Below are 16,591 nucleotides of genomic sequence, written 5' to 3' on the forward strand. Positions count from 1 at the left end.
AGGCGACCAGTACAGCGTCGAGCACGACGTCAAGACCTGGCCCTACCAAGGCGGTTACCTAGACTTCGTCCCGGAAGAAGAGCAGATCCGCGTTGCCCGGGAGGGCTTTTACCGCGGCCCGCCGCGCGTCTCCATGCTCGAGGACCTCTCCTTCTACCTCGAGACGCACTCGCGCCTAGTCGACATTGCAGAGCCCGAGTCCGTCGCCGTCTTCGTCAAGAAGATCGTCGCCTCCCACTTCCTCAAGCAGACGGAGCACCTGCGCGCCACGCTCTCCGCCGTCCAGCGCGGACTCACCCGCAAGCAGGACCTCGCACGCATGCCCATGGAGAAGGTCGAGGCGCTGTGGAGCGACATGCAGGGCTGGGAGCGGCGTACGGGAGAGTACCTCGAGGACCTAGAGGGCATTATGCTGCAGCTCGGCATCCCGCTGTCGCACCCGGCGGGGGCTCCGGTCGTCCCAGTATCGCCGTCGCCGCCCCGCGGCGCTGTGTCGGCGGCGAGCATCGCGTGGCAGGACTGCACGGCCGACTTCCAGTTCCTGTACCTCCGGTTCCGGGAGCTGCGGCACCGCACGGAGACGCTGAACGCCGCGGTTACGGGGCTGGCGAGCATCACGGGCAACCGGCAGGCGTACAAGGAGCAGCAGCGCAGCATCAGCGAGGCGAAGCGGGTTAAGGCCATCACGCTGCTCGGGCTGGTGTTCATACCGCTGGCGTTCACAACCTCACTATTCGGGATGGAGTCACCGTACAAGCCGGGAGATCAGCTGTTTTGGGTGTACTTTGTGACATCTATTCCTTTGATTGTCGTAATCTTGCTGGCCTACTATGTCTTGGATCTCGGGTATAATGACGAGGGAAGAGCATGGTCGCTAGAAAACTTGGCTGTGAGGTTGCATAGATTGAGACGGCAGGAAAATAAGTTCATAGGAGGGTTCAAGGAAGGTAAAGCGTGAATGGGGAAATTAGAGAAAGCTACGTGCCCCTTTTTCACTTCAACTTGAAAGAGAACATTAAGTAGATGAAGCATTTGGCCAGCTTCATATCCAGATCGTACTTATTTATGCATACAGTCAGTCAGTCAGTCCTGTGCCATTCCTCAACTCACGGGTCTGAGCAATTGAAAGTGGAAAATAAGCGAGAGAAAAAAAGAAGGGAAAAAAAACAATGGGCGGCCACCGGAGATATGTAGAGCCACCTAAACTCGAACCCACAAGCTGTGCCGAAACCAGGCATTCAATCCACCACTAGGCTATCTTGCGACGGTGGTCGCACCCATTGTTGCGGAAACTGGAAGGTGAGTTGGATATGATGGAAGCGGTCCTCCAGCGGCAGGTGAGGTGAACCCTTCCATTGGGCATGTGTGGGTGAAGTGCAATCCCGTAGTTACTCAGGAGGTCGGTCGAGCTGAGCTTTTAGATATCTTCCTGTTTTCCCTTTCACCTCCACATAAAGTCAATTATCTCTCCTGAAGTTTTAATAACGAATGGCCAGAAAACTGCCGTTTCTGACAGCATTATAGAAATATTCTAAGCAAAAATTACTTCAATGTCCCTTCAGCTCCTGATCAATGCCGTGTGTGAGTGTCGTCATATGTGCTGGAGCTCGAGCACAGCCGATAAGAGCTCCAAAGTGGGTCTCCCACCACCACAGCGCTCCTTATCGGCGTGTTTAGTGGCGCCGCGCTCGCGATAAGCTCCCGTCCCGCAATCGACACCAACACGTCGCGCGTCCCACCGACGCGTCTAAGAGCTCTTCCGTCTTAATTGACGGCCTGCTCCACCACCCACCACACAACTCTACCACAACACTCGTCTTTGACTCGGATATCGGTACTTTTCCAAAGCACATTAGCCAACCTTTGCTTCATTCTTTTTACGTTTTGATACCCATAACCATACATTCTACCTTAATCACAATCCGCAATGGCTTCAGAACAGCCCGCTGCGCGCTCACCCAGCGCGAGTCCGGCCCCAGAGTCGCTTCAGGCGCGGATCGCCGCCCGTCTGGCCGCCATTGACGCCGACTCCGATGCCGACGAGCCCCAGACCACCAGCCGCAAGAGCAAGGCTTCCCAAAAGACCACACAGATGAACAGCGACTCAGAAGAAGAGGTCGTCAGACGACCGAGAGGTCGCCTCGCTGCCCAGATGGCCGGCGGTGAGAGATCAGACTCGGAAGAGCCCGAAAGCTTTCTCGACCGCATCCAGAAGCGGCTCCAAGCAGCGGACGAGGCAGAAGATGACAAGGAGGACGACACAGTCATGGGAGAGGCCGAAGACGAAGACGACACCCCGGTTGCCCCCCGCCGGCTGCAGAGAAAGTCGGAGAGAGAATCCACACCAAAGGCTCAAAGCCCAGCGCGTTCTCCTACACCGGGTCTCTTCGTGTCTCCCGAGAAACAAACACCAAGCAAGCCCGCAAACGACACAGCAGCCAACGACTCCGATTCCGACGCGTCGCTTCCTGCCCTGAAGAGCTCCAGGTTCCAAGCCCTCGTTGAGCGCAAGCGAGCTGAGAGACTGGCCCGCGAAGCCGAGGAGGAGAAGAAGAAGGCCGAGCGGATTGAACGCCAGAAGGCCATGAATGCCAACCTCTTTGACGACGAAGACAACGTCTCTGACATCACCGACGATGAAGGCGGCAGGACGCTGAGCCAGGCGGCACGGCCGGCGAGAAAGGCCGGCAAGAAGGCCATTGAGGAGATGAACCGTGAGACGCAACGCATGGCCCGTAACATGCAGCTCGCTCACGAGGCCAAGACACGGAAGAAGTTCACCAAGGCGGACTTTTTGGAACGATTCAACTTCAGAACCGCGGAAGCCAAGTCCGACCCCAAGACGACTAGCTCGAGCAGGCCGACAACGCCCGTCTCCGCGCACCAGACCGACGCTGAGATGAAGGACACGGAGACGCCGCCCAGTTCACCCCCTGTTGCCAAGGTGCCTTCGCCTACCAAGGAAGCTACTACGGTGGCCCAGCCTGTGGTCATCCCCGGCGACGAGGAGGAACTGCCTTTACTCGACAATGTGTTCGAATCCCCGAAGAAGCTCGACAAGGGCAAGAGCAAAGCTGTGGCTTCTCCAAGCCCCAAGAAGTCTGCAGTCAAGGGGGTTAAGCCCAAACGTCAGGTTCGCATCAAGCTTCCCTCTATTGCAGCGCATAATGCTGTGATTGACTTGGACGACGACCTTGAGATCACCGGCGTGAAGAAGGGCAAGCTCGACGCCGTATTCGACAGCATTCCGGAGAAGAAGTCTAGAGAAGCAAGCTCACTGCACGCTCTGCGTCGTCTCGCTCAAGTTGGCTCGCCCGAAAGAGCGAGGAAGAGTCGCGCCGAGAAGAAGGGCATCACCGCCGCCGAGATGCACTTCAACCTTCAGCTGCGCGCTCGCGAGCAAGCCAAGCTGGAGCGTGAGAGGCGCCTCCAGGAACTGAAGGCCAGAGGTATTACTGTGCAGACTGCAGAGGAGCGTGAGAAGGAGATGCAAGAAGTCGAGGACATTGTCTCCAGAGCCAGGAGGGAGGCTGAGGAGATCATGGCGCGAGAGAGAGAAGCAGCCAAGGAAGAGAAGAGGGAAAAGAGGAAGAATGGCGAGCTCGATCCCTTCGACGATAGTGACGACGAAGAGTATGAGGGCTCCGAGGAGGAGGTCGACGACGAGGCCGAGATTGAGCTCTCTGGTTCCGAAGACGAGGAGGAAGGTGTTGCTGATGAGGAAGGGAGCCATGCTTTGGTCGACAACGAAGCTGGGGACAGCGGATCTGAGCACTCGGATGCTGAGGCCGACGTCACCGAGCAGGTCGACCTGGATGACTCTGAGGATGACTTGGATCTGCCTACGAAGAATGTTCGCCGATCCAAGAAGACTCAAATCGTTTCTGATGACGAGGATGACAATGAGACGGTGCAGGCTACGCCAAGACCCAAGACGGCCACCCAACGATCCCCTGTGGCGCCCAACACCAAGTCACCCGCGGTGCCTACTTCCGTCCTGCGATCTGCAAAGAAGACGTTCATTCCCGGACTTCCCGTCACTGGAGCCGCCGGCCTCGGCCTGACCCAAATCTTCGCTGGCACTATGGACGACAGCCAGACAGCTCTCGGAACCATTCCCTCGCAGTCACCTATGCCAGACTTTGATAGCCTTCCCGACTCAAACCTTATCAGCAATACCCAGCCAGACAGCATGATTCTGGATAGTCAGGGCGGCGACACCCAACGCGCCGAGACGCAACCCGAGTCTGCGGAAGGTGTCCACCTCCACTTCAGCCAGTCTCAGGTGCACGGTTTCGACAGCCTGCTTCGCGACGAGGAGCCGTCAACCCAGATCTCCATAGAAGCGACCCAGGACGCCGGCCTGCAAGACTACACGCCCCTGAGGTCGCGCTTCGTCGAACCACCCGCGTCCACTGTCGAGACCATGATGCTGGACGGCGACGCAGAGCCCGACGCCGTCCTCGAGTCCCCTCTTGTGCGCAGAGGCAGACTCCGTCGCAAGATCGACGTCGCTGCTGCCCCTGTCGAAGACGAGGAAGAGGAGACCCAACGAGCCCCGACCCCCGACGTCGACGAGTTCGGCTTCAACACGTCCGCTTTCGGCATCATGAAGGACGCCGTCAAGAAGCAGGAGAAGCTCAAGAAGGCTCAAGAGTACAACCGCAAGAAGAGCAGGGCGAAGGAGATGGTCGAGGAGCAGGCCGATGAATCCGAGGACGAGTACGCTGGTCTCGGCGGTGCGGATGGCGAAGACAGCGACGACGACTCCGACGCCGCCTCTGTCAAGGAGATGATTGACGACCAGAGCAACATGAACGCCGACGACGAGCGCAAACTCGCTGCTCTCCATGCGTAAGTCATACCCATCCCAACTGCCCAAGAAATCGCTTAACTAACACAACTCCAGGGAACGCGAGCGCGCCACGGACGAAAAGATGGTGGACAAGCTCTTCCACGACATCACAACCGGCATGCTCCGCCGCAAACGCGGCGCAGATTACGACCTCTCTGATTCCGATGACGGCGGTGAGGCCCGCCGCCGCATGAAGCGCCGCCAGTTCCAAAAGATGCAGCAGGCCCTCTTCGCCGACGAGCGCATCAAGAAGATCGCAGAGAAGCCCGGCAATCAGGCCTTCCTCCGCACCATCGAGGACCGCGGCTCCGACGATGAGATGGACTTTCTCGACTTCGCCCCCGCGGAGCCCATGCAGACGGAAGACGACGACTCGCAGTCTCAGACGCAACAAGACCAAACCACCGTCCCGGACAGCCAGCCTACCACCACGCGACAGCCGCTCGGCGGCGCCGCCGTGGCAAACAGGCCGCCCGCGAACATGCGCAGGACAAAGGACGGCAAGAAGCCCTCCAACATTGGCGAGATCCGCGAGTCCGTGTCGAGCCTGCTGGAGGACCTCAACGCGGAAGTCATCCCCGCCACGGACCCGGCCTCGGACAGCGACGACGACGACGACGACCACCGTCCGGGCACCTCGCGAAGCAACAAGGAAAACGACGACGGCGTCCCTGCGACGGCTAACCCCCGCCGCAGCCACAACCTCACCCGCCCCGCCGTCGTCGACCGCATCTCCCTCAAACGCCAATCCTCATCCACAATGTCCACCACCTCCTCCAAGCTCGCCTTCGCCATGCCCTCCGCCTCCTCCGCCGGTGGCAGTGGCTCTGGCAGCTTCAAGGTCCCCGCTCTCCTCCGCCGCGCGACGACCAACTCCTCCTTCAAGTCGAGCTCCTCCGCCTCGGCCTCGGGGGGCGTGCCCTTCTCCGCGTCCGGCGGCGGCACGAGCGGCTTCGGCGACGACGGCAAGATCAAGAAGAACGCGAGCAAGCGGTCCGGCGTCAGCGCGCTCGCGCGTGAGACGGAGCGCCGCGCGGCGGTGCTGGAGAACGAGAAGAGGAGGGAGGCGAGGAAGTGGAAGGGCGCGGAGCAGAGAGTCAAGGCTGTTGGCGGCTTGTTTGGTGGTGGAAAGTTCGAGTGAGGATGTGTGGGATTTGGGTATGGGCAAAAATTGACACGTCTTGATGAAATGAACATGGAAGGGGATCATGGACTTTGGGAGTTCTAAGGTTGGGTAATCATCATTGCTGGCGTTTGGACTGGGATAGGAGGATGGCATTGATTGAAGTTTATTGCATCTTTTGAATGATGGATCACAAATATGAATACTTCACTGTGAACACTCAAATGCTCCTCTTGACACTTGATTCCTACTGCCCGTCTCATCTCGCCCCTCCTCGCACCACTCCAAAACTCAATCGTCTATTTCTTCTTCTGGCCAGCGACGACGGTAGTCTCCTTGGGCAACTCCGCCACGTACGGCAAGAACTCGGGCTCACCGGGGATGTACTTGCGCAGCACCTCGGGGACCTTGAAGCCGTCGGGGGTCTGGTAGTTCTCCATGATGCAGCAGAGGGTGCGCTCGGTGGCGCAGAGCGTGGCGTTGAGGGCGTGGACGTACTCCTTGCGTCCGCCGCCGGGGGCCTCCTTGGCCTTCTTGACGCCGTAGCGGACCTCGAGCTCGCGGGTCTGGTAGTCGGTGCAGTTGGAGCAGGAGACGAGCTCCTTGTACTCCTGCTGGAAGGGGAACCAGGCCTCGAGGTCGTACTTCTTGGCGGCGGCATTGTTCCTGTTTCTCTGATGAGCATGCTGGACTGGATGGAAATGCGTGTGTGAGGGGGGCAGTGTGACTTACAGGGCGCCAGAAACGATGGAGACGACGCGGTAGGGCAATCCGAGGGACTTGTAGAACTCCTCGGAGTTGGCAATCATCTCGTCAAAGTGCTTCCAGCTGTCCTCGGGTTTGCAAAAGACGAACTGCTCAATCTTCTCAAACTGGTGGATACGGAACAGACCCCAGGCCTCCTTACCGCTGTGATATTCAGGTCTCGTCAGCCAAAACACTTCCTCGCTATGAACACATTCTTAGAATGTAGGACGTACTGCTTGCCGGCCTCCTTACGGAAGCACGTGCTGTAACCGGCGTACTTGATGGGCAGCTGGCTAGCCTGAATCCACTCCTCGCTATGCAGGGCGGAGAGAGGCTGCTCGGAGGTGGCGATGAGGTACTTTTCCTCGCCGTCACCAGTGACCTTGTACAGCTCCTCATCAAACTGCTCCAGCTGGGCAGTCTTGGCCATCTCCTCGCGCTTCATCATGAAAGGGGGCTGGTTGGGCGTGTAGCCCCTGTTGAAGAGGAATGCGATACCGTACTGGATCAGAGCCTGGTTCCTGTTCCAATTGTCAGCCCATGCTCCTGCAAGTCATTTCCCCGGTGTCCTCCGCCACGTACAGCAGCAGACCGTAGCCGGTCAAGCAGTAACCTCTGTGTCCGACAAGCTTGACGGCCCTCTCGGAGTCGTAGCCGGCCAGGCGCGTGACGACCTGGTGGTGGGAAAGGGTCTCCTCCGTCTTGGCGCCCAGTCCGGCCTCGGGCTTCCACTCGCGCTCGGTGACGTTGTTGTCCTCGTTGTCGCTAACGGGGACAGACTCGTGGACGTAGTTGCCGATGCTCTTGGCCTTGGCGTTGAGCACCTTGAGCTTCGCCACGGCCTCGTCCTCCTTCTCCTTCTTCTGCTTCTGCAGGTCCTCCTTCTTCTTGAGCAGGTCGTCGGCGTTCTCCTTGTTCTTCTTCTTCATGCCAATCTCCTTTTGCGTCGCGTTGATGTCGCTGCCGATCTGGGTGGCGGCATACTGGGTCTTGCGGTGGTCTGTTTCGATGGGCGCCTAGAGTCAGCCTCTCCCATTCGTGCCCTTGAAGTGTTTTCGTGATTGCGCGCAAACGCGATAGGGAGGGTAGGGGGGGCTCGTACCTTCCCACAGGGCAATGACCTCATCGACGGCCTCGATCGGGGCATGGCGACGGCGCTGGGACTCGCGGATCTTCTCCGGGTCGCCGCCGCGCTCCTTGATGAAATCTTGGAGGTCGAGCATGGTGTGTGGTTTTTGGTGGGGTTGCGAGGGGAAATCGGAGGGGGCTGCGACAGAAATCGGGCAGTTAATACGGCGCTCCGACTACACGATGACTCGAACTGGCTCGACGCGTACTCACTATTTCCTTGGACGGCGCGACGGAGTGGCAGTGGCTTCGGCGTGGTGACTCAAGAAAGTTGGGCAGATTCGTGGTCGTAGGTAAATTGTCGTTGCTGTGGTGGGGTCATTTGGCGGGGGCGGGGCTGGGCGGTCAAAGGCAAGGGTCTCACACCATTAGCAGCCTCTCTCCTCTGGACAGTCATGGCAGGTGTTACTCAACTCCAAGAGCGGCAGGTCATTCGTCCCCGTTTTCTGCCACTCACTTTGGCATTGCAATTGCAATAAGCTGCATGGGAAATGAAAAGAGGGCTTGGTGATCACGCCTGTGACTCAAAACCGACCTTTGGTGAAGCTATCAGCAACATCGACGAACGCGTTGAAGAACGCTCCCCTGCGTCATGACGACTTCACGATCAAGTTTCATGGGCTACGGCATTCTTCGAGCACCTCAGTCTTGAGGATAACTTAGAGCGGTCTCGTGTCGAATTCCACGCAAAGAATCAAATGCAATTCAGGCTCGGCCGTATAGATATCGCTCATCTCGGAGCGCATATGCCCTTTCCCACCTTCCAGAGTGTTAACTAGTGTACAGTTGTGCCGTGAGAAACCCAGAGAAAAACGCGACCCAGAGCCATGTACCATATCCCGCGGTTCTCGCACCAATCTCGCCGAATGAAAATCATACAGGTGCTCCTCAAACCTCAGCAGTCACCGTCTCCTCGACCTTGGCCTTCTTTACAGACTCCTCGTCCTCTGCGGGTTCCTCGGCCTTGCGCTTGGCGCCGTTCTCGCCATTGGCCTGGGACTCAGCTGGCTCAGCTACCTTTGGCACCTCCGGCACCTCCGGCACCTCCGGCACCTCGGCGGGCTTTGGCTCCTCCTTGGCCTTCTTTCTGACCAGACCAGTGAGATCGTTGGCTGACTTCTTGGCTTCCTCGATGCGAGCCTGGGTCTGCTCGGCAGACTCACCGAGGGCGGCACCAAGGATACCTCCCATGGCTTGGTCGGCGAGAGCGGCGTTCATGTCGATAGGAGGCTTGCGAAGCTCCGTAAGCTGAAAGCGCCATAATCAGTAAGGTTCACTTCTACACAGTCAGATTTACTAACCCGTTGCTCCAGGTCCGCAATCATGTCCTTAACATCAGTGATGGTTGCTCTAGTGACTTCATTGTCCTCAGGTGACGCCATGGTGGCCAACTCGACTTCCTTGTTCTGGAGCTTCAACTTGGTGCTCTCGATGGCGGCCTCGAGCTCGTTGGCTGCCTCTTCACGAAGCTTCTCATCAAAAGCCTGCGACTCGGTGGCGCCCTCCTCCTTGGTGGATGTGACGGATGCGAACTCGAGGGCCAGGGACAGCTTGAAGTGTGCCTCAGCAATAACTTCAGAGTCGTTGGTGTACAAATCCTTCTTGAACTTCAACGACTTGCGCGAGTCCTCAATCGCCTCGGGGTATCTATGATTCGGTCAGCAAGCTTCCCACTGCGACATGCATAGCAGACTTGCCTCTCGTTCTCCAGGGAAATCTCTGCGAGGAGGTCGTGCGTATCTGCAAGGCGCTCCTTGACATGCTTGATCTTGCTCGTCTCGCCGTCGACCTGCTCTTGGGGCTTGCCATTGGGCTCCTCCTTCTCCAATTGCTCAAGTTGGCGATAGAAGAGAACGCGCGCCATGTCCAGTACACCGAATGCGGTCTCGAGGTCATCGTCTTCCTCTTCTTCCTCCTCACCCTCACCCTCGGCCTGGTATACAGTCAGCTCTCGATCGATGGGCTGACCCTATCCCGCTTACCTCTTCCTCGTCTGAATCATCAAAGTTTTCATCGCCAGTGAACTGGAACAGCGGCTTCGTCTCTTCGGTCTTCGCACCAGAGGTCTCATTGGCGACAATCGCAACGCCCTCCTCGGTGATTCTCTCGGCCTCGGTCTGTGCAGGCGCATCGGTCAGCGCGGCGGGGGCGGCCTTCTTGGCCTTGGGTTTCGGCTTCTCGGCCTTCTTCTCGCCAGCGGCCTTTCCTCCCAAGACGTCGCTCTTGCTTTGTCCAATCTTGAAAACACACCTTCCGTAGAGGAACAGAATCTCTGCATTCTGGGGCTGCATTTCGCCGTTGATCTCATCCTGCAGCTCTGCAGCTTTCGTGAAGTTCTCGGCGGCCTCATCGTATTGCTTCTTCGCATACAGCGCAGTTCCCTTCGCAGTCAGATCCGCAAGGGTAACCTTCTTGGAGTTGATATCCTCTTCCGACTCTTCGCCGCCAGCGGTGGCGGGAGTGTCCTGCTGAGCGGGCGCATCCTGCTTGAGCTCCTCCGGGTTTGCGACAGCGACGGGGACCACCACAGTAGGTGCTTCAACGATAGGGACCTCTGCGGCAACCGTGGGTTGCTCTGTAACGTCGGCCATCATGAAGGATGGGAGTGAGGTGCTGTTGTGATCGGGGTGTCAATTGATGGATTGGAAGAGCAAAATCTCTTGCGCAGGGTGGTTGTAAGATGAATGGATGGTTTTGCGACGGGGGAGGAGCAAGGACTGACAGCTGCCTTTGTCTCCGGTACGACGCGCGAGCTGGAGGAAGGCCGCGTTGATTGGGGAACCAAGCTGCAGGGATAGCTCTTTCCTGCACGTCAGACCGGGTCGACCCAATGAAAAGAGTGAGTGCGTATGACGAGATCAACTGTGCAATGCACTGTATTAAATCCCATCAATTCTGGGGAGGGGAATAGCCCACAGGGTGCGGCTACCGCTCCCACTGCAACCATTGCTGCCTCGTAATTATCTTTTGGCTTAGATTGACATGTTTCCAGACCCCCATTCCCGTCCTTGCCTTGTATCCTCTTTCACCTGTGCAATGACCAATGAGGATATTTACCGAAAGGGCCTACAACTGCATGTTCGCCGATGGCGTCCGGCTTGGCTGTCCTCGTAGGTGTGCCGATGAGCCCTTGAACAGGCTCTGCCAAATGAATGCCTCACTCAAGAGGAGTTCGATGTCTTTTTCCGTCCACGACTTCGTCGGTAGACTCTGCAAGAACATCATGATCTCCTGGAAATCCATCTTGACTAGCTTGTCCGACCATTTGACCAAGAATGCGGCGCACACATACAGATGGAACTCCGAGAACCCTTGCTCTTCAGCCTGTAGGAGACGTTAGAATAGACCAGCAAATAAGCACGAGCAACTCACCAAATATGTGTCCCACATTCGAATTGTATTCCGCACACTGATTTCTCGCATCAACAGACAGTTCATCCACCGGAAGCTGAACTGGATGAATTCCACATGCTCGTTTTCGAGATGCTTCGCCAAGCTGGCATCAATCCTTGCGGTCAGATCGCGAAGCGCGGCGACCTGTCTTTGAATGCCTGGTTGCGCCACGATGTAGTGGTCTTGAATACCATCAAGGAGCTTCGTCAGGCACCAGAACGAGTCCGCTTCCACGGCGTCTAGGACTGGCTTGGGCAGCTGACCAGGATCCATACCAGATTCTATGTCAGAGTCGGCAATATAGGCACTCAAAAATACTTGCCAAAATGGCGTCACTAGGTCGTTAATACCCTGCACATAACCACTGGCAGGATGTCGTACGGCCCAAAGATATAGAATCCGCTCCAGCGACCTCTGGGTTGCCTCGTATGAGTACAGTTCGATATGGGGGTTCGTTCTCGGAACGTCAATGCTGATCTGATGCCAGACGGCCTCGTCCAGTCCCCTCGCCTTGCCTGTTGGAGCGGCGCTTGTGCCGCCTCTTTCAAAGGCCTGCCGGACGCCGTCCAAGTACTCCTTCCGTTTTCTTTCCAGGGTCGCGACTCTTCTTTCGCTGTTCGTCGGCAAGTAGCTAAGCAGCAATTGCCACGTCATAGCCCGAACTTCCTGAGGGACGCCGGACCACGCAAGTTGCCGCAGATCTTGCAACGGTATGGTGGAGGCTTGCAGGAGCTTTTTGAACTTGTTGATCCGAGTTATCCTAGAATTGGCGGCGTCAATTTCTTTAGGAGTCGCGTTGGCGGGGACGGCGGGGTGGTCAATTAGGTGCAGGGCGTTTGCGGGGTCTGTCATAATCAGCGCTGCATAACACGTCTTTTGCGCCGCGACCTACCTCTGAGTATCTCCTTGTATTGCGGTCTTAAAATCTTGCCCTCGCTTTTCTTGGGCATGGGGTAGGTTGGCGCAGGCCTTTCAATGGCAATGTCTGCACTGTTTGAATATCTTCTGGTGTGAAGCCCGAGCCCAAAGGAGTCGTCCATTGGCGATAGACTTCCGTTAAGGTCGGTTCTGTTCTGCGCTGCCATCTTGCGCGTTCGTCTCTTCATGTTGGACAGACTGGGCAAGCCAAAGTCGTCGCCGTCATCATCTTCATAGCCCATCATATCGTCCTCGTCCGCCTTCCAGTCATCGTTCGTGTTGGATAGGAAGTTTATGTAGCTCTTGATTGGTGGCGACGAAAGACCCGACGCAGGCCTCGAGGTCGGGGGAGAGACATCGCTCGGTCGGCCCTTGGTCGAATGGGAGGATGGTGGAGTTTTCGGTCTCGAAGAGGAGCTAGAAAGGTTCCTTGCTGCCAGTCAGCGAAATGTTTTGAAATCAGCATTGCAAAAGGGCGTCGCACAGAGAATCAAATTTGAGAATATCGGCATGGGAGTAGGAAGCTCCAACAACCAGGCTGGAGTCGCGACCTGTCCTCTTCGGTGTGTTCTCGCGTGGGGGCGGCGGTTTCCAAAACGGCGATGCAGAACTACCCCAAGTCAGTCCCGGCTGTTTGCTTGCAAGGCTGCAGAGTCAACATACTCGGACCGATCTGCGTCGGGAGTGAAAGATTATATTAGCCAAGCACTTCCACACGCAGTATGCGACGACCGAGCCTCTTGAGGCAAGAGGCTCTTCGCGCTACTACAAGAGTTATGACGAAACCCACCGACTTGAACCATCTCCTGCTGCGGGGCAACTTAGCATGCGATGACGGTTTGGAACATGGGAGCTTAGGGGCATACATACCTGTTGCGCGGGTTTCTTCCCACTCCCTGAAGAGGAGAACATCTTGTCGTTTCTCTATTGAGAGAGTCTCATATTGTGTATTGTTGTTGAGATGCGCCAGACGAGTCGCCTGAGCTCCGAGCAAGTGACCAGTGGCCGGACCCTTGCTTCACATTAGTGTACCGCCCGCCGCTCGGAGCAGCAGTTGAAGTGGAGTCGAGGAGGTCACTGTGGCTTCGGCCGGTAGACTGTGGCGGTGATGGTGTTTCCCGCGCTCCAGTTACGATTCGGCCTTTGGCAGCTTTAATGCTTCTTTTCAGCCCATATGCAATCAGGATGCAGATATGGCTTTGAAGCTTGCGCTGCAATAACCAAGAAAGAAGGTTCAGCCTGGACAGACAAGGCGACAAGTACCGCAGGGGTTTTTAGTCGTTGTTGTGAGAATTCCAAGCGGGTCGCAAACGGTCAGACTCAAACAATCCGGTACGGTGCCTTACATGGCCGCAGAGCAACGCCCCAGCCTCAGTCGCAAAAGTCCTTTCTAAACCGTGGGTGACCCGTAAGACACTCCACGGCCCAGCGTCTGAAGTGGTCCACACAAGCAAGGTTCTTTACGTCTACGGAACTCCTATTGAGGTAAGGCTCTTTCCGTTTTCTTCCTAGTCACGTGAGAAGCCGAGGCGCGCTTTCCTTTGCTGAGTCCAAGCAGCTAAGGTTAGCCAGTCGCGCACGGGCGCCTTCCTCAGCCTTTGGAGCTCTGATTGGATTGAGCACCCTTATTGGCTCCGCCACCTTGTGGTCCCACCTTCCACCCTCTTCACCAGGTGTCCACCCTCGCTCAAGAAATATCCAAACATCCCGTGCTGCTAAACCACGTCAACAACGACGTGCCATCTCCGTTTGTTGCTCGCGTTCATTAACCCATTTAGTTCCTTACCTTTTTTCGTTTTCGTCTCGCTCAGTTGCAGGATTTTCATCAACAAGCGGCATCGATTCTCCAAACGTTATCAGCAGCATCTTCGATCACCGACAAGATGACCGAGCCCGAGAACTTTGAGGAGGATCTCTTCGCCGACCTGTGAGTGATGGCATCCCTTCCAGCCTAACTACCATCGACGCAGACGCTGAAACTATTCCAGCTACGACGATGATACCCCCGCGAAGGCGGCTGCCGCCCCGGAGCCCGCCGCGGCGCCCGCTCCTGCCGCAGCTCCCGTCCAGACCCATGACACATACGCCGAGCCGCCTCCTTCAGCCGAGCCAGACCACGGTGCCGATGATCAGATGAGGTACGAAGACGAGGATGATGATGATGAGGTAGACTTCAACCTCGGTGGAGGTGGAGGTGGCGGCGGCAGTGGAGGCGCGCCGACCTCCCACGCGCCTCCGTCAAACGGAATGGGCGCGGTTAAGCACGAGGAGCCAACATACTCAACGAGCACGGCCAAGAACCCTAGTGCAAAGGAAGACGGGTAAGTGATTATCTTTACGTGACGTTTGCATTGCTACACATCCCCACGGCATGGCACTCAAAGTGGACGTGCCTGCTACGAATGAAATAACCAGCAGCTGCCCAGCTGTGGTTCTCGGGTGCTTGGGTGTCAGTGGCCCATGGTCAGACTTGAATGGTCTTTGGGACTTGGGAGGAGAAAGAGGCGGCAACACCAGAAGACGTCGGTCACTTGCGTCTATGGATGAGACTTCAGGGTCAATCGAGCAAGCCAAGGAAGAACCAGACTCAAGACAAGAGAGCTCGATGAACCAGAAAGAGAAGCCAGAAAGAGGTGCCACAAAAGTCAGCTGGAAAAGCAGCCTGAGATCACCGAGATATGCCGCCGATAGTCAGTCACTCAGTCAGTTCAGGAGCAGCCAAATGCTCCTTCTATAGCCCAGTCGCAGATGGTCTTTAGAGCACGATGAGAACCGTCAGCGTTCTTCGGCTGCTGTAGCAAGATTAGCAGCGGATAGCGCTCGAAGCTAGATTCTAGCAGAGACTTGACGATAGCAAAAGACACCAGACATTCGACAATGACCAGGCTATCCGCTCCGCAATTCTCCCACATGTGAGAGTTTTCGTGGCTGGCTGGCGACGCTCATCAACGACAAATCATACTCTGGTTCCCACCAGGGCCTGAAGTATCCGGATCTCGCACGACTTGATGTGGAAGGAACTCAACCGATACTCGCTTTGATAAACACCAACGAGCATTCCTGCCGTGTTTGAAAGATAGGGTGGACATCGCGAGCCTCAAGACGTGGGGAAAAGAAACCGCGATGGGATATTCAACAACTGCTGCTCTAGCCCAGACTAAGCCTTGAAGCTCTCTGACGACCTTGAAGAGGAGGAAATGCACAGTCTGCAGCAACTGTCCACGCTTGCCATTGCATCGACATTCACCTGCGCCACGCTTGGAATCAGCCAAGTGTGCGCTTGCTCCCGACAACCCAAGCCGCAGTTGTTCGATGCACTTTGCCACCATCGTGCCTGCAAACGGCCGTATACTGAAATTTGGGAGATTGAGCTTACTGACTGAATCTCGTGCAGAAAGATGTTTATTGGCGGCCTCAACTGGGAGACTACTGATCGTAAGTTCCGCCGGTGCACCAGTAATGCCCCACAACTCACTAACTCCTGACAGAGTCCCTTCGAGACTACTTCTCGCAGTTTGGCGAGGTCGTCGAGTGCACAGTCATGCGCGACAGCAGCACTGGCCGGTCAAGAGGTTTCGGTTTCCTCACTTTTAGAGATCCCAAGACTGTGAACATTGTCATGGTCAAGGAGCATTTCTTGGATGGCAAAATTGTATATTCACTCCAAATTGATCTTGGCCTTGAAGTCATGCTTACAAAAAAAAAACCAGATCGACCCGAAGCGTGCTATTCCCCGCGACGAGCAAGAGAAGACTAGCAAGATTTTCGTTGGCGGTGTAAGCCAGGAGACCACTGATCAAGAGTTCAAGGACTACTTCCAGCAATTCGGTCGCGTGGTTGATGCCACGTTGATGATGGATAAGGACACGGGTCGACCCCGTGGGTTTGGATTCGTTACTTTTGAAAGCGAAGCTGGCGTGGAGGCCTGTCTTAGCACAAGTCTCGAGATTCATGGCAAGCCGATTGAGGTCAAAAAGGCCCAGCCGCGAGGCAATCTCCGGGAGGAGGAAGAGGCTGCCCGCCGCGGCGGAGGCAAGTTCCGCAAGGGAGACGACGCCGCTAGTCAGGGCGGCATGGGAGGCGGCCAGATGGGCGCTGCCGGTGGCATGACGCCGCAAGTCATGGCTCAATATTTCCAAAGGATGCAGCAGTATTTTGCCATGATGCAGCAGCAGATGGCCATGAGCCGCGGCATGGGACCGATGAACCCGGCCATGATGCAGCAAATGATGCAGATGCAGCAAATGCAGCAAATGCAAAACCAGATGATGGGTCGCGGCGGCGGCGGCAATGGACAGAACATGATGGGCCAGATGACGCCACAGATGATGCAGCAGATGCAGCAAATGCAACAGCAGATGCAGCAGCAAATGGGACAGCAGATGGGACAGCAGGGTGGACCTCCTGCAGGACCCAGTGGCAGCTTC

At 56.6% G+C, this 16,591-nt stretch overlaps 3 protein-coding genes across 3 annotated transcripts; 1 reads left to right on the top strand and 2 right to left on the bottom strand.

The window, feature by feature from the left end:
* Positions 1 to 1,927: 1,927 nt before the first annotated feature.
* On the top strand, positions 1,928 to 5,996 carry mrc1 (Mediator of replication checkpoint protein 1; the record flags this gene model as incomplete). The annotated part of the gene is made up of 2 exons (XM_037328311.1): positions 1,928 to 4,854; positions 4,910 to 5,996. 2 exons carry the CDS (start codon positions 1,928 to 1,930, stop codon positions 5,994 to 5,996), a joined length of 4,014 nt encoding a protein of 1,337 aa, XP_037172589.1.
* Positions 5,997 to 8,741: 2,745 nt separating this feature from the next.
* sim3 (NASP-related protein sim3) lies at positions 8,742 to 10,444 on the bottom strand (the record flags this gene model as incomplete). Its single annotated transcript, XM_037328312.1, has 4 exons — positions 8,742 to 9,101; positions 9,155 to 9,490; positions 9,547 to 9,786; positions 9,836 to 10,444. The coding sequence occupies 4 exons, from the start codon at positions 10,442 to 10,444 to the stop codon at positions 8,742 to 8,744; spliced, it is 1,545 nt and encodes a 514-aa protein (XP_037172583.1).
* Positions 10,445 to 10,919: 475 nt separating this feature from the next.
* gyp1 (GTPase-activating protein gyp1) lies at positions 10,920 to 13,076 on the bottom strand (the record flags this gene model as incomplete). Its single annotated transcript, XM_037328313.1, has 7 exons — positions 10,920 to 11,177; positions 11,226 to 12,091; positions 12,139 to 12,593; positions 12,649 to 12,774; positions 12,828 to 12,837; positions 12,955 to 12,973; positions 13,035 to 13,076. 7 exons carry the CDS (start codon positions 13,074 to 13,076, stop codon positions 10,920 to 10,922), a joined length of 1,776 nt encoding a protein of 591 aa, XP_037172582.1.
* Positions 13,077 to 16,591: the final 3,515 nt, after the last annotated feature.

The sequence above is a fragment of the Colletotrichum aenigma genome (genome assembly GCF_013390185.1).
Source record: "Colletotrichum aenigma strain Cg56 chromosome Unknown KSG_Cg56_contig09, whole genome shotgun sequence".
Taxonomy (NCBI): Eukaryota; Fungi; Ascomycota; class Sordariomycetes; order Glomerellales; family Glomerellaceae; genus Colletotrichum; species Colletotrichum aenigma.